General features: G+C 39.9%; 1 protein-coding gene across 14 annotated transcripts in view; it reads right to left on the bottom strand.

Moving 5' to 3' along the window:
- Nucleotides 1-18,301, bottom strand: part of AGTPBP1 (ATP/GTP binding carboxypeptidase 1) — a 66,456-nt gene that overhangs the window by 47,757 nt on the left and 398 nt on the right. For 5 of the 14 annotated variants that reach the window (XR_010827795.1, XR_007169611.2, XM_048080567.2 and 2 more), the window contains exons 1-3: nucleotides 17,471-18,275; nucleotides 16,526-16,750; nucleotides 2,848-2,918 (exon numbers count right to left, since the gene is read on the bottom strand). Coding sequence is in view for 12 of the 14 variants with exons in the window: in XM_048080567.2 (XP_047936524.1) it covers nucleotides 2,848-2,918; nucleotides 16,526-16,750; nucleotides 17,471-17,503 (329 nt within the window). In the remaining 2 variants the exon portion in view is untranslated. Of the gene's footprint in view, nucleotides 1-2,847; nucleotides 2,919-3,942; nucleotides 4,320-10,093; nucleotides 10,243-11,909; nucleotides 12,099-12,154; nucleotides 12,302-13,381; nucleotides 13,518-16,525; nucleotides 16,751-17,470; nucleotides 18,276-18,301 lie in introns of those variants that run through there. The other 9 variants (XM_066988424.1, XM_066988423.1, XM_048080563.2 and 6 more) reach the window with 8 other exon arrangements.

The raw sequence follows: 18,301 nt of genomic DNA, 5'->3' as shown, positions 1-18,301 counted from the left end.
AAACAACTTCAGATTATACATGGTACTTATAAATTGTATAAGAACTTGTATATAAACTGTATAAATATAAAATTGTATATAAACTGTATAAATACACCAGTAGTAAGCAACGGCAATACTAATTACAGAGCTTCAATCAAAGTAATTTTATATTGAGAAGTGTATCATTTTTTCAGTCATTTGCTAGACTTTGGTTTAAAAGTATTTTTGATCTCAAATAAATCTGATTTGCTCAAATGCTATGTTTTAATCTATAACTAAAGTAATTACCTCCAGTTCCTTCTCACCATTCAATACCAGGCTGAATAGTAATAATAAAGCTACAATTATTTATTTGCCTAAACTTTGTTCTGTTTGCTTCTACTTCTCCATTTTTCACTGAACTTGAAATACTCCAAAGTAAGCCCCAAATTGTAATGAAATACACAAGCTCTGTCGATGTGGTCACAGACTTCCAAAGGCCATTAACTTCACCTGCCCCATAGCAAAAATAATAGTCCAGGCAACCCACAAAGAAGTCACTGTGTAGCAGAGCTGCTGTTTTATACATGCATGTGAGAGCATGCATATATGGTGGGGCGTAGGGAGGGAGTATTTCCATTTAGGTGTACCATTGGTCTCGGAATGACATAAATGTAGTTTAAAAGTAGGAAACAAACAAGGACAACAACAAAGATGTTCCTTAATAACAAACAAAGGAATAGGGAATACAAGTTTTTCTAAACACAAAACTAAAGAAATTAATGCTTCAAAGCACATCCAATTTTGACTCCTCTGGCCAGATAACTACAAAAAGGAACACCGGCACGTGGAAGTTATATACCATGTAGAGACAGTTAACATCTAGCGTAATCTCTTCACACTTACTAAAAGATTTAAGGGGTTTAGGAAGGGTAAATAATCCTCACCACAGTCTGGTATAACAATTTAAGCCCAGCAGTTCAGGGGTGTAATCTCCTCCTGGGGCCAGAATTTCTACTAAGAGCAAGAAGCACTCACCACAGCAGTTAAACTGTTATCTTTAGAATGATTTTTGGCTATTGATCTTGCAAGAATTCTTCCAACAGAAATATAGCCAAATCAACCTCAAATCCTCAGATCACACAGTAAAATGTTCTTGAAATGACACCTGCCCAGTGGCTATGCTCAAATATAAATCAAAGTCACGATTTCTTCTTAGCTATTTTCCTAACTGAAATTTCTTAGCTTATTTTTCTTAGTTCAATTTTCTCCTTAAAACAAGAATTACACTTTTATTATATTCTACAATGATATACATACTGGTATACAACACTGTGACAGATTTCAGTACCTGCACTGTAAATTAAAAAGTCTGTAGGACACAAATTATGTCAGCTAGGCTGACTGATTCTGCTCCTGCTCATAACATCACCGTGACAACCTATTTGACCTATGAATCAAGTGCAACTCCAGTTTGGGGTGGAACTCTTTTCTCATATCTGTAATGCAAATACATATGTCTTGTCAAATAAATAACCCAGGATCCATATCTAGAAGACAGCTCTCAAAAACAAAGAGGTACAACATAATTCAGTGCTTTTAACTCATCAGCCAGGTAAAACACAGAAATAATCAGAACAGCACACTAAAAGCAGCGTCCTGTCAAGCTAAATTTCCTCTTAAGTTGCTGACATTGCAGAACCTCACATGAAGACCCCGAACACTGCGGCCTGCCTTTCATGTAAGACTTCTTTTCCCACAGTGTGCAGAACCCTTCTTTTTAACAAGGAAAGCATTTTTCACCTCACCCATTGTAAAGCCTTCTCGTAAGAGGACTCTGTAGTCACTGAGGTTTACATGCTGTTTCCACTGTCTCTAATTACAATAAGCATAACTGAGGAGCCTTAACTCCTTAACTCTAACTTCACAAGGTCATCAAAAGTGTTCTCCTCAGAGATGAATCAAGGCCACATTTGCACTTCCTGACAGACAAATGTCCAACCTGTCCTTACAGCCTGCTAAAAACAGAAACTAAATAACCAAAGACAGCTTCATTGTAATGCTTTGCATACTTTGATTTACAAGTTTCAATAAGAATTGGTATTTCAGAGAAATAAGATTGAAGCCAAAATACCCTATTATGCTGCACTGAGGATTTTTTTTAAATATCAGATAGTTTGATGAAACTAGGTGGTTCAAACTGTGCTAGCTCAAAAGAACAAAACTGTTTTTTTAAATATACACTTTTTTTTTTTTTACAGATTTATACATTTTATACACTGAAAAATTTATAAAAATAAAAAAGTATTTCAAGCTTCCTGATGTTTAAAAGGGTTATTGCCTTCTATAGTTAATTGCATAGCTTTTTCAAATATTTGTTAAAATAAGCTATCATGAAACTAACAAACAACTCTTGAAATCTTCTGTAATTTCACTGTTGTTTGCCCTAATTGCATGCTGAGTTGTAGGGTTGTTGGAGAATTAAATACATCTTGTGGCAAATTCCATGACTTCCTGGGCAGTAAAAGTAAACTTGTCCTTTAATTCATTCAGTAGTAATCATTTGTATGTTTTGCCTGTATATGCATGAAATGATGAAATTAATTGATATTTCTTTCAATGAAATTGAATGTATATAAAGTTATATATGGACATGTCTGAGATTAAATGCAGACAAATTTAAAGTGTAAAAAGTTATTTCTTAAAAATCAGGCTACTTTACGCTAACCAATATCAACTCCCTCAGTTTTTCAGGACATAAATTCCCACTCTCACATCAGGGACACATGATGAATATTTTACTTATAATACTAATAACATAGGCACCGTGTCTTCACAAATCTCAAATAGCTTGATGTTGAGAAGTCAGTATAGTTTTAAATTTACCTTTTTTCAGATGATAATTTTACTTTGTTCATATCGGAAACCTGATTCTTCAAATCACCATCTCTGATAACCTGGAAGATATTAAACAGTTACATATTATCAGTATCTATTGCTCTTCAATGATGAAGCGTTACCACCATATTGAGCATCTCTACACTAGAAATGTTAAATAAGTTAATCCTCATTGATCACACTTCTCTGCACTGGCAGAAGCTTTTCCTCTCTTCACCCTGTGACACAGCTTTTAAAATAAAGCATTGCAGTGTAAGCATGGAGTGTGGTTCCACATTGTAATTCAGTCCTACCAAGCTCAGAGTCTGATTACAATAAAGCAGGAATTGGTATCAGAGATTTAACAGCCAACATTTTCATGTCCACAACTAAGTCACCAAACAAAGCTCCTCCTGAAGTCAGTACATGCCCATTTTTAAACTTCCTTGATATTGCTGTGAGATACCACAACATGCTTACTTCTGACTGCCATTTCATGCATCTATGGGATAACTAGGAACGGAGGCACTACAAGAAACACGGAGTGTTTGGTGTTCTTATTTAAGCAAGACCTGAATACATTTCTTGGACAGAACCCATATCGTGCTAAGGACACAATTTTCCTACCCTTTTAAGGACATAGTGTCCTCAGGCTACACTGTTTCCTCAAATGGTGTCTCCAAGCAATTAAGGTTGCAGTCTACAGGACCATTAACTGAACCTCAGTACTTCCATTTGAGATCTAACATGAATAGCAAATACTCTACTAAAAAAAAAACAACAAACAAACAAAAAAAAAGAAATACAACCAACCAAACAAACAAGAACAACAACAACAAAAAAAAAACACAGTGTTTTCGAAGGGCACAGTGGTTAGTTTTAAGACAGAAGTTGTCCAAAGATATAGGAAGTGAGAATGAAGGCAATAATGCAGTTGTGAAATGCAGACAAGAAACAGACCCCACAGAGAAATTTGTAAGACTTATCAAAAATATTTGTTCAATATATATAATAAGCAGTTTTTGATTACTGGTAAATTCCATTTGGCAGCTGCTAAAAGCCTAAAGCAGATGAAGAATGCAACAAGCTTATTTCCAGACTTACCTGAAGACAGAATCTTCTTCCAACAGCCAGGAAGCAATTGCTCAGATTTTTAAAAGAACTGCAGCCTGACTCAAGCTAACAGGTGTTCCAGATTTGACCAAGTACCCTTCAAGTGTAAACTACCTTGACTTCATTTAAAGAAAATGAATAGTTACAGGACAATAACTGTGTCCACCACAAAGCAGACAATCTGACAAATTAAAAAGTCTGGATTATTTGAATCAGGCTGCTGGTCTTACTGGGGGGAAAATATTAGATTCCTGAGTTCAAGTAGCCAAGTGCTGTTCAGCTAGCAGCGTTGACCTGCTGTCAGACAGATGATGAACAGTCTGCCAGTGCCAATGGTTTCTACATAGTATAGTGTACTGAACTGCTTTACACGTACAGCCAGATACACAGATGAACTATCTTGAACTACAAGGTCTTAATTTGTTCGACTCTAAATTTGACACAAAGTATTTCAGTAAACACAATGCACAAATACTCCAGGACAAGGGGAAAAAGACAAGCAGGTAAGAAAGTATGAGAAGCCCTTAAAAAAAAAACAAGCAGGGAGAACATGAAAAGAACACATACACCAGCAATCCAGAGGATTGTGGTGGAACATATATACATAGTAAGGTAACAAACTCTCTCTTTGACTTTCTACTAATGTAGAATATATGAAATGACGCAAAAAAAAATATATATCATGTTGAATTTGAATACAATTTTGCTAGGAAGGTAAAGACAGAAGGTGTATGGGGCTCGATTTAAACATTTTTTAAACACAGCTAGTGACACGAGTCTGCCAGGACAGAGCAGAGCAGAGGATAAATTAGCAACGATTATTAAGCATTTAGAAGAGCACCTGAAGAAAACAAAACAAGAAAAACAACAATCAAGCCTTAAATTGAAGGGAAACAGAGGGGAGTAGAAGGTGTTGACTAGTTAAATTTCAAGTTGATATACGCTGGATTCTGTGGAATCTCCCTCAGTCATTTCATACTGTCTGTGGAACATTATATCCTCTGGTCTCCCACCTGGACAGCGCAAACAGGCAAATTCCTTGGAGGAAATTTCTTGAGACAAGTAAATTTCCAAATCAGAAGCTGCACTTACTGTAACAACGCTACCAACACTAACAAATGAAACAGACTGCAGGAGGTTGCACAAAATTTTCACCTTATCCTTTCTCCCCCAAAAGTAAAGACATGCCTTATGTGGCATGCATTTGCCTGCTTCCCGGGTAAATTCTGTCACTGAGCCTCCAACTCACCTTTGCTGGGGATCCATCTCTTCAGCCCTGTAAGACTCATGGGCAAAGCCTAAGCAAAAGGGCAGAGGACAGACCCAGTATTTACCTTTCTCATAAGCTTCAGAATGTGCTGAAACGTAACAGAGTAACGTGGAGCCTGCATTCCTACTTCTAAACCCCCCCCCCCCCCCCCCCCCCCCCCCCGACACATGCATCAAGTAGTTGTGGTGTTTGTTGCCCAAACCCTTCTTTAGGGACACCAGCTCTTTCCTTGGTCTCACCTATCCATATCTGATGTACAGTTAAACCTGGCTCTTTCCCATCTTAGGTAATCATGTGCTTTCATGATCCTAAATCCACTATTTTGGGGGAAGAAGTACCTAGAACGCCATCTGTTTAAAATAATAATAGTAATAATAATAATAATAATAATAATAATAATAATAATAATAATAACAACAAAAAAATTCCATCACTAAAATCAGGTGTATGCCTGTCCCACTCCCCTTGTTTGTCTTTTCTCAGAGGATACTTTTTCATTTTCACACAAATACCAACAATGCCATACCGCATCAGAAAGCCACCTAAATCATCAGCTTTACTTTCCATCATCTACCCAATAATGCAAAGAGGGAATCAAAAAAGTAAAAGCTACTAACCTAATACTTCATATGCACTGTCACAGAGCTTTTCCTGCATCTTTGAGATTCTGATACTTAAACTGACATGCATATTTCAGGAGAAAGTAAATACATGCCTTATTTAATTGTACGCCACCCAGGCAGAATTTCTACATAGTGTGAACAGCCATTTTTAAATAAAATTGAAGAAATCAGATTATACTCAATGCAGTAATGTGTACGCCTCAGCTGCACCAGAACTTGCAGTTAAGTACATTCACTGTATATTGTTTTCTCTTTTATCTCCCATTAATCACTAATGGGCATTAAAAAAATAAATAAAATCAAACTCCAATCTTTACACTAAATTGTAATCATATTAAGAAAAAAAGCATAGTCACATTAGTATAACCATTAGAGCATGTCAGTGCTAAGCAGGTTTATTGGCATTTTTCTCGCATCAAATCTGAAAAATTCTCATATATTAAACAGGGTAACCTCACATCTGAGGCTCAAAATGTTTATTTTAAGTAACAGCAACTCTGGTTTCATGAGCTGGATCCCCCCCCCCACTCCCCTTTGTCACTGAAACTTGAAGTTTTTTGATACATACATTTTAAATATATATTTTGGGGTATTATACCAGACTGTCTTGCCATCATGTCCATTTTCCTGAAATGGAAAATTCTTCCCCAAAAGAATGCTTTCAAACAACTGCCACGGAAGACAAATCTAGCAGAATTCAGCAAGCTAACGGTAAGCAAAGTGAGCAGCAGTAGTAGTCAGACGAGGAAAAACAACTCTGCCACAAACACAGATGTGCTTACAAGCAGCACGTACGGGCCGTGCCAGATGAAGCTGATGCCTGGAACCCCATGGAGACTGAAAAAGCCCCAAAGCTTTTGTGCTGAAGTCCTGCTATTAGGACTCTCTCTGAAAGAAAATAAGTTAATCTGTCTGCTACTGAAGCTGGAAGACATTTTGATTTTACATAAGCTGAATTCATATGCTTTAACTGACCAAAAGATTTTAATATGGAAAATGCTGGTCATGGAAGAATAAATGTGATTAAAAACATTAAAATATCTTTTTTTTTTTCATAAAACAAAACAAAACAAAAAAAACAGAAAATAAAAACACCTTAAGAAAGCCAAAGACCTCTGAAATCAACCCTAGTTAATAGTAGGACTTTGCTGCACAAAATCTCAAAAAAAAAAAATTTTTTTGCATGATACATGAGTTTTAACAAATCATATCCACCAGGAGACAAAACAAAGATTCAGTTTCTCCATGTAAATTTGGCACATTAAGTCTGCAAAACCTGCTGGACTGTTCATCTCTATTTCCTTATTTTGCTTTGTATTCAAAGCTAGGTGCATCCCAAGTATTTTCAAAGCCAGAGCTCAGTCTTCATTTATGCTCATCATGGAGTTACTGATTTGAAAGGTTTAGAAAAAAAAAAAAAAAGGAACTGTAACAAGTGCATAGCAAACAAATTCTTTCTCAGACAGTGAAAGCAAGTAGCTGAGCAAAATCTTTCTAAATGTTGCAGTATTAAGAATACATATATATATGTGAAAGAGATGGGAAACAATTCAGAGGACAGAATTGTGTCAAGTAACAATAAATTAAAAAATTAAATACAGTAGATATGAAGAAATTATGTAATGATTTAAAATGTTGTAAATGCCAGGCAGCAAAAAGTTGGGAAGTTACAACTCAGCTAAAACCTGCCACAAGATCAGAAGGCTGCAAACAAGGGTAGGCTCTGAAAAAGACAGCTTTACCTCTCACATAAGCATACATGTGCCACCCTCCACCGTCCCAGTGCAGACTAAACCAGAAGCAAACAGGCTTTTGATAGTACAGCACTTCACATACCCCAGAGCCTCAGAAACTGTTTATGGACTTAAAAAAAATCTTTAGGAGACACTGAAAAAGTCTGTTTAAACACAACTTAGAATAAAAAAGTGCTCTTAAAAATCAGCTACTGCCTTTTCCTTGTACCCTTTCCTATAAATATTTAGAGTAGAAAATAAAGTCAGCTGATTAGTTCACTCACTGCTGTATTATTGCACAATGATTACTTTTTGACATGACTACATAAACTGCAGTACACACTCAGATATTCAAAACAACACATATAAAGCTTCACAGAAGACTGCGGCACCAAAGCCCTGCACAGCAACCTGTCAGCTATGTCATGCAGCCTATTACCACCACCACATTTAACTGTAAAAACAAGTCTGATACGAGCTGCCTGAAAAGCTGTAAATACCTAAGTCATTCCCTTAAAAACAAACAACAACAACAACAAAAACCCCACAGCAACAACAACACCAACACACAAAGCCTTTCACCAGAAAAAATAAAAATAAAAAATAAGAAAATTGCACTTCATTTCTTGCCTGGAAAGAAGCTCCTAGAAAGTTACCAATGCACCATAATTGTACTCCTCAAGACATGACAAACTTGCCAACGTCACACTCAAGAGTATCACATTCAGAACTTGCGTGATTTGAGTTGACAGAAATATTGCCAAAGTCAGCTGCTTCTTGCACAGATAATATAACCCTTTCATCAGGCAGAAGGTGAATGGTATGGGGACGGGGGGAGATGGGGGCAGTAAAAATAGCCGTGAGGGGAAGGACTGCCATAGCAGAAACTAAGCATTTCCCTTTGCCACATACTGAACATGAACTGGAAACCCCAGTAATATTCCTGATTTCTTGGCAATGCTTCAATGACAGAGTGTTAAACCTCAGAGGTGCTTGCCAGCACCTAACCCAGTGACTGGTCCCTTGGGCTTACGCTGTCAGGATAGCTAACATAGGTCTGTAAAGACATAATCCAAAAATCTATGCTTGTTATAGTTCACCTGCTGAGTTAGAGCAAACCATCAAGCCTTTTAATCCAGATGAAGAGAATAACAAACAACAAAACAACAACAATCAACCGATGCCTCCATGTTGCAGATTTATATACTGAAATGCATTTCCAGCTCTTTAAGATAATTCTGCTCATCACTAAGCAAAAATACAATCACATCACAATCCATAAGATCTCTCAGCAACCACTCTCATTTTCAAAACCTTGATTTCTACTATTTAGGTTGTGAATTATACATGAGACAATTAAAACGGTATTGCCTCCCTCGAGTATACACAACACTGGACACCCTGTTTCTCATAAATTGCTTTTTTTTTTTTTTTTAAAGGGGGTAGCAAAATACTTATATGCATCTTTTAGTGTATTAAGCTTTTAGGATGACAGTTTCGTGACTTTCATCTCTGTAGCTATTGCAAAAAAAAAATTTAAAAGAGGAAGTATAACTGGGTGCTCCCCCCCTCCCTCCCAACTTTCAGTCTTTCTACATGTAAATGTTACAAAACTCTATTTCCAAATGTAAACCACGCTGAACTCTGTGTATCCAGGGCATGCATCGAACTGCTCATAATCTTCTTGATGCTTAGCACAGGATATTGGGCAGTTAAGCTGTGGATAGTGGCAGGGCTTGAAAGCATACTCAGAGATACACTGCCATTACAAATCCCTCCTAAGCACTCCCACAGGCAGCTGCCTTGTACAGCACTCACGCTCATTCCAAGAAACCTGACTTCCTCTGTAAGTTCTTTAAGGAGTTTAAATACTTCAGTTACCGCAGTCGTCACTCCAGTGCCAGAGCGACTTGAGCCGCACTCAGTTCTCTCAAACATTAGCAATTCATACCACAGAAGCAATCTCTTCAGAGCAATGAGCTCACAGATACTGGAAATCAAAGAAAAGTTTCAATTAACGTATGCCAAGACCCAAAAAACGGGCAGTTCCCAGATATGTTCAGCTGAGCATCACCATGTTTAAAGGCCGCAAAGTCTCTTATCATGAGATAGGTTGCTGCCGACTCCCTGGGTGCGTGCAAGTCTTCTCTAGGCTGACACCTAAACATGAGATGAAACAGCAAGTTGCCTCAATCAGCCAAGAGGACTTCAAAAAGCCTTCTCTCAGGTTTCCCCTCTCTAGTTGTAGCTTCTCGTGCACAATTTTGGAAAAGATGCTTCCAAGAAGGATAACCTTACCTGTAATAAGCATCAGCTGATTGCTTGTTACCGTCTACAACTGTTGCAGAATTAGATTTACACAACTCTAACGAAGCAGCAATTAAGGATTTATAATACAGCTTTATAACAGATAGCACAGATTATATGAATTTTAACAGTATTTAATCAGTATCTAAGTATTAGTCAATTAACATAATGATCTACAGAAATTTGCTACAATAGAAACAGTGACTTACTTAAAGATAGGTGAATGGCAAGGTTCACACAGGTCTTACTGCAGAGTCCTGAGGGTGTCTGAAACCAGTCCCATGTGCTTCCAAAATACCCCCTGGAGTGAATTACTCACCCTACTCCCTATTTGCCCACGGACGAGCTTGTTCCTCACAGCCCCAGCCCTAGGATGCACACCCCCTTGGGGTGCCTGAGCTTGGGGGGCAGGAGGGTGCAGCTTGCTGCATTCTCTGGAGAGCTGAGCTCTCGTTTGGGATCAGTATTTATAGGATTGCAAGACCATCATCTTTTGATCAGTAATTCTCCAGGACTCAAGCCTTTTGCCCATTTGTTTATGATCCAGGTTGTGCAACCCCCCTCCCCTCAGCACTTATTCACGACGTTGCCACACCACAGGGCGTGGATGTGATCGGAGGGGAGGCCTGACCATCGGGGCCTGCATCGCACACGCAGCAGGTGCACAACACGTACACAACAGGGGAGCAAGGCAGCGCCAGGCTTCGCCCACACTCCGCAGATAACAGAGGTAGGGTGTCAAGATGACTCCTCCTTTGATTACAGAGAAGAAGGAGATGAGGCAACGTATTTATTAGTTAAAGTGGTTGACTAGTAGTCGAGTCCAGATCCCTTATCAGGTTGTTTGCTAGACCCTGATGCGCTTCCTTACCTCCCATGAGAGATTTCATGGGAACGAGCTCTGCCCTGCTGCTAATGAGCTCTCTGGCCCAAGGAGCGATCACAGGGAGGCCTGCTGTGGCTCACAAGCCTCAGCTAGACTTAGGGCACGTACAGGAGCAAAGCAAACCCACCGCAGCTACCAAAGCACACCAGTATTTTTCGATCCAAAAGCTTTCATTTAGAGGACAATTTGTGATGGAAATCTAAGCATGAGCACTGCCCCTCTGTGATTAGGTACCTCTTCACAGTCTACCCTTCAAATATCCACACTCTAAGACTATTCCTTGGTTTGGCATCCCCCCCTTCGCTTTTTGAAGGAAATAAAAGCAGAGACTTTATATTTATTAAGCTCTTGAAGTCCACAGTTTAGGCTAGCATAAAAAAAAAATCACAGTGATGAGTTAAGACATCAGAAGCTAACAATAACAATCCATTCTGCTGAAATGGGGGTACGTGATAAAATTATCCTGATGTTACATACAAAGGTTTCCAGAAAAGAACATTGCCTTGCCACTCTCCCCCAGCCAAAAAAATAAAAAAAAAAGGAAGGAAAAAAATCCAATACAGACTCGCACTCACAATGTGCGTCGTCTGGTATTTCCAGAAAAACTCTTAGGTCAACAAGTATGATTTCACTGACGGATTAACCAGAAGGTGGGGCTGTCCTATTAGCATCGCCCTGTCATTATATGCGGCAGCGAGATATACAATGACTACTTGCAAAACAGGGAAGCCTTTCCATGAAACATAACCCATAAAGGTAGTCCTTCTGGTGGTTTAAGCATACCTGCTCGGCTAGAAGAACACCGTTTGCAGGGGGGAAAAAATAAAATAAAATTGCTAGGGAGGCGGTTCCTTCTTCAGGGAAACATAGAGACGAAAACGAGCATTTGTGCCACGACCCCGCATAAAAGTTTCACGGTGTTCCTGCATCCTGCGGGCACGCCGAGGAGCCTCACCTCTGCCCCCACGCGTGCAAGCACCGCGCCCCCACCCAGGCCACAGCCCCCGCACCCCACCCGCCGCTGCCCGGCCCAAAGGCTCCCGGCTCCCGGTCCCCGGCCGCTCCCGGCGCCCCGCTCGCCCCCCGTTCCTCCCCGCCCCACGCCGAAGCGCCGCCGCCAGACGGGCGCTGCCCCTTACATCTCCGCAGGCACCCGCGGAGCTTCACCGCGCGCGGGCGGCTCCCCGCGGGACGTGCCGGGGGCTGCGGGATGCGCCCCCGCCGTCCTCATCCGCTCGCCGGCGGCGGCAGGACCGGGACCGGGACCGGGACCGGGACCGTGCCCACCCCGCTCCGCTCCGCACCGCAGCGCCCGCCCCGCCCCGCGCAGGCGCCCCGCGGCCCCGCCGGGGATCGGCACCGGGCGCCGCGGGGAGGGCTTCACCTGGCCGCGGGTGCGGGCCTCAGCCTCCTCCTGCCTCCTCCTCCTCGTCCTCCTGCTGCCGCCGCGAGGGAAGGAGGGAGGCAGGGCTCGGGCTGCCTCAGGGGGCGGCGTGTGGGAGTCGTACGGCCGCGGGGCCGGCGCGACGAGCCGCGTGGGGTAGCGCGGCCGCTGGCGTCACCCCCCTGACGGGAGCGGCGCTGCCCGTGCCCCCGCGCAGAGCGGCGCCCGGCCTGTCGCTGCAGGTGCCCGCCCGCAGCTGCGGGGGAAGCCGTGGGCCCCAAGATACCAAATCAGTGTTTCTACCAGAAAACACAGCCAGTGATTCTCATAAGGCCGTAATCCCTAACAGAAATTTGCGGTGTCTGTTACCCAGTAACACTGCGCAACCACAGAGCTACCTATCCTGATTCTCATCCAGCAAAAAGCAGATTTTAAAGCATACACACTTTTACTCATCGTGCCTTTCAAAATACATAGATGTTACCCAACTGGCTACGCTACCTGCAACTACTGTCTTATATACCATGATTTATTCCACCCCCACGGAGTGGAACAAAGATTTCCAAGACTTTACTGTCTACCAAACAGCTTTGCGTTTTGGGTGATGGTTGGCAACTCTTCCTCAGGGGCAATTCACCTGAATAGTTTACCATTACTGCTTGTTACTGCCTTAGCTCCAGTGGTGTCATGGTATTAGATTAAGTTGCACTTATCATCCATGCAGTCCAGATGATCTGTGCAGAGAACATACACATCTATACCTTCTGGACACAGAACAAAGCTGCTTTAGTCAGCAGAAACCTGCAAGTCAGGACCAGGGTACTACTTCTGTGTACCTGTGATTGAGAGGAGATACCAGTCCTCCTATCTGGCTCTGCTTAAATACAATGTTTGCCCAGCTAGTTAGTGGCAGCCAATTTCTGCCCATTAGGTCATGGAAGCCAACTGCTGTTTTGCTGGAGTTAATTCAAGTTTAAAGTGGTGTAACAGATTCTTAAGTCCATTATCACATCATTTTTGTATAAATGCTGATTATGTCCTCCGAATTCCCCTCTCCAACATATTAAAATGAACGGATAGGAGTGGTTAAGGCACATAAGCAGTTGTCCCTGATCTTATTTAGTAACAAATACTTCAACATTAATTATGCTTCCTAGAATTTGTGAACCTATGGATTATGATCAGAAAATACACACAGATTTGGATGGGGATTCCTCCCTCACCTACCTTACAGGTTCTTCGGTCGTGTACCTTGCGTAAGAGGAATGCAGAGAATCAGAATGCAGGAATTTACCAGCATATTGGCACTGGGCAGGAACAGTCTCACTTGTTCCGTAACAGCAGTCACGTTGGACAGCTATTAACAGAGAATACTTTAAAGCAGCAAACAGTACAGCTACAAGTTTTCTGTGAAGTTCTATTCATGGAATAATTTTAAATGCATAACTCTGTCTACAGCAATATCAGGGCATTAGCAGAAGACGTAGAATAAACTCAAGTATGACTCAGTCAAAGACAAAAATAGTATCAGGCAGGCACTGGCAAGTAAAAAGCAAAGAAGGGGAATATAAATAAAAATCCCTCTTTTTTTTAAGCTGAAGAAAGAATCGGTTTACTTAAGTTAGCTCAGAAAAGAATATTTTTAAACAGCTCTCTGTGTATCCTGGCACATGACAAAAATAAATTAGCTAAAAACATGAAAATTCTCTACTGTAGAAGGAGGACACAGCATTGGATTAACTGGGTTAAGACTGGCGACAAGTGCCATTCCACTTGAGAAAAAAATGAGTGATAGTAACATGGCTAAACAAATACTTGGATCCTTTCCTGAAGTCCGCTAAATTCTCACATTATGAATGTACTCAGAAGAACAAAAACATAAACGCGACCCAAACACAAAATGAAAACTATCTTAGTTATTTCACCAAACAATTTTTCTGTGCATTTCTATTTTTACTAGTAGAACATCTGCGTATGGATGTTGAAGGTCATTCATTTATCAAACTTTTTTGTTTTGTTTTTTTCAGATACAGTGATTCCACATTTAGAATTTATTTCTACAGAACACAAGTTTGCCTTTAGAACAAATGTATAAATGTAGTAGCAGGCCAATATTGTTCTAATTTGCAAAAGAATTTTCACTGATTCTGGTGGAATTTACTTACATGAGATTGCAAGAACTTCCCCTATTTTGTTTTCAAATACATTCCTGTGTGCAAAAGTGAATAGTTTGAATCCTTTGTAAATATATACTTAAAAGATCACTCTTAAAACACAACACAATTCTGAACATTTATCATATGCTATGAAATTAATATAAAGGTTCATTATTCTTTTTCATTTCACACAGTTTTACAACATTCCAAGTGAAATCTTTGACAGGTACACAAAACTACTGGAAACAATTAAGTTTTTATTTAGCCAGAGAAAACCATAAGTCTGTGGTGTTTTGAAAATGAGGTGATGAAAAATTATATTACTGCCATTACGTAAAAGCTTGATGGGTCCCAGACACACTTTTCTGAAAATAACAGCAACAGCAACACTGCCTTGCAGAACAGAACTGGTTCCATACAAGACTAGGCCTCTGATTTTGCTAATTGTAGAGAATTTTGACACAAGTATACTCTTGCAAATGGGACAATCCATGCACTTACAAAAAAAGTAGCAAAAAGATGTCAATCTACACTCAGTGTGGAAAGGCAAGGACCTGAGATGTATCCAGCAAGGTAAGGTTAAAAAAAAAAAAAAAAAGTAGCTTCTATGTTTACACAAATCATATTGTACTCATTTATTATTTTTGGAAAGGTAGTAGAAACAATGAATCCAGCAACACTTTCCAGAAGCTTATGCAAAGGTGAAAGTTTGCAAACAAAGAATGACTCCCCTCCCCCAACTGCATGCTTACAGTCCGTTATTTAAACATTTATTAATACATATGCAGCACATTGGGTGTTCCACAGTCAGCCTATATAATTAAAATAATCAGAAACAATTGTTAAAGTTAATGGCTATTCCCTCTGGGAGCATGAAGAACAAAGAGATTGAGAAAGCTCTTCAAGATACTTTAATGGTAACGATATGTAAGCATCATTAGATCCTATCCTCTCCCTTTCTCAGTTTCCCTTGTAATTATCACCAGGTTACTCATTGTTTACTATTAAATCTTAACCTGCACTAGTTAAATCCGCCTTGCCTGTTTCTATACCCCCTGTATAAATCCAGTCAGCCTGAGATAATAAACATAGCTACCAGCTCTCCTTAACTGTGAAAAATAATCACTCCCTCATTTGAGAGCCAACACTTGTTTCCACATACACACTGGAGAATTTGGCTTTGGCTCTTTATCTCTAGATATGTCATTCCTCTCTAACAATTAGAATACTTGGTACTTTTCCAGCATAGCCTCTGTTCTTTTTCACCTTTGAGAAGATCTTTTGTGCTCTGCTATGTATGTATTTCAACAAATACAAAAGCATTTCAGTTCAACCTCACATCTGTCGTTCATTCAGCTATTCTTGCTTTTATAATACTACAAAAGAAATAACCCATCAATATTCTTTGCACAGACTAATTCAGAGTATATAGATTTGTACCCTACTGGGTACTTTCATCCTAGTCTTCTGGGATTGGCGGGGGTCAGGGGGAGGGTTGTTTTGAGGTGGTAAGGAGAGGGATTTCTGAAGTGATGCATCACGCCTCATAGGCTTGTGCCAATTCAGACACTTTTTTCATATACCTAAAGACAACCAAATTTTATTCATACACACAGGGTATAAACTCAAAAAAGAGAGTGAACTGCTCGCATTCCAGTCAAAAACTTCCATTCTCACAGTTTAAAAATAAAAAATGAAAAGGGAAGAATTTATGTACCTCAATTAATGTGTACACTGAGGACAATATTTTGCTATGTCTGCATATCCTGCCATGTAAGGTTGATCCTGAAAAATATCTAAATATTTTTAGTTACATCAGTGCACCAGAGATTAACAACTTACATTAGTACAAAACCGTCAGCAAAGTTCTATGAAGCTGTGAACTGGGGGCAGTTTTTCAGTTGATTTCGTTGTTGTGTTTCATTTTGTTTTTAAACAGACCATTAATCTGGAATACCCTGTGGTAAATTCCTCCACATACAGGCACGTTAAGGAATGGCAAGAATTAAAATAAACTTTGGCCCAGCTGAAGGTCACCTTCTTTCTATTTATGAAAATATTTACATACTTCAACACATCTCCATTTTCCTTCTCTCGCTGCACCAATTATTTCTGTTGACAAGCACATATAAATAAATAAGCTCTTGAAAATTACCACTGTTCTTAGAGCAAGAAAAAGGTAAAAAATAACCTTCAAAAACAATGAGATACCTACTTCATGGGGGAACACCAACTGAAAACAACTTGCAGCAGGTGACCTCTCTTGCCATGATGGATTTATAACACTGCAGGTGCTTTTTCTCTTTCCCTCTCTCTCTATGCAGATCAAAATTTCTTTTGCAGGATTTTTTTTTTCCTTAAGCTGAACAGTATATGACACATCTACTCCTATCTCCTCATAAGTAATGTTAAAAAATTCATAATCCTTTAATACAAGTTCCTACAGTGTAAAAATAGACTCTGTATTACACACTCATACAAAATACATCAGTACCATCAAAATTAATATAAAATTATTCTGGAAAGACAAAAAGAGCAGGCAGTCAACTGACTATACCCTAAATCGGTACAAGGTTAGCTGAATTTTTCTTGAACAAAGCAGCCTATTTAAATCAAGTATATGGTGACATGTTCTTACTATATTACAGGAACAAAGGTACTTCTTAATTAAAACTGAACCGAGTTCCTCATAATCTTTACATTTAAGCTACTCCCACTCCACCAAGAAGGAAACACATGACATGTTCCGGACACAGCCTCTGATAACTACAAGCAGGTTGCTTTCCACCCCACCCCTCTATTAGCACATCCAAAGAGATGTGCTTGTCTAAGAGAAAAAAGGCTATTTTTCCATTAAGCACCAAGGCATTTTAAATACTATTAACTTTTGTAATACGCTTTCCCCCCAAAGCAAAAGTGCATGTGTGGAACCTAAAAATAAGTAAAAAGACATTTTATTTTTTTTTGTTTGCCCCTGTGTGAGTATCACACATTATCAGTAGATCATCGGTCCTTCACTCTGCTCTATCAATGCACTTTATTGTATCATATAAAGTGCTTTGATGTTCTTGAAACAAAACACCTCAGCTTACCGATTACTGCAGGGAACACATGTTCACTTTTTAAACTGCTATGGTCATTTCACACAAACGCAACCAACCTGCTCATCTTTGACTCCTGGTATTTTTGCCATGAGAAGTGCTTACAGCCAGTCATGACGCATCCACTGGTCTACTGAGAACTGGAATGAGATCGCCACAGTCACCTCACAAAAGCCAGGTCATAGTTCTTAGAGTTCAGCCTGCACACAAACATAAACAGGTATTCGGTAACAGAAGCATTGGCAACAAGCTTCCAACATGTGATATTTTCAGAAATGAATCAAGTACTGCAGGTTTTTATTTAATTTCATATCTATGAAACAATCTGTAACAATAATCTGAGTTATTTCTCCTGAAATTAAACACAGAATTTCCCCAGAAATTCAGCCCTCTTTCTACAGAGCAGAGTGCTAGTGCTGGTGGCATTTTCTCTGTTACAGAGAGGTAGATATAACCAGTTTGCATTCACAGATGTTTAGCCACCGTCATGTTCAGCAGCAATGACCTGCTCTTCGCAATCATAACCTTTATATCATTACAAGATAAGTATTACATAGATTTGTGTATTTTTTCCAGGAAGTAAGTATGACTACAGCGCAGCCATGAAGCACCCGGACATTTCCGCAGCCGTTGAACTAAAAGCAATTATTTCGGAGAAGAAGTCGGCGCTGTCATGGGCTTAACAGCTCACTCAGATTTCTCTCCTTTTGCCTCGCTGCAGGTGCAAGCACTCTGTGCTTGGAGGAGGCTGAACAGCAGGGCCAACGCGCAAAGACAGCTTTGGCATTCAAATCCCTGTATTTCTTCCTAGCATTGGAGGGAGGGGCAGCTTTGGTTAATCTTTTTGGTGAGCAAAGTGTATTAGCAGCTGGTGGTGCTTCCCACAAACA

The sequence above is a fragment of the Anser cygnoides genome, chromosome Z, assembly GCF_040182565.1.
Source record: "Anser cygnoides isolate HZ-2024a breed goose chromosome Z, Taihu_goose_T2T_genome, whole genome shotgun sequence".
NCBI lineage: Eukaryota > Metazoa > Chordata > Aves > Anseriformes > Anatidae > Anser > Anser cygnoides.
Note: the sequence above shows the minus strand (reverse complement) of the source record. Positions and strands in the feature narration are given on the sequence as shown.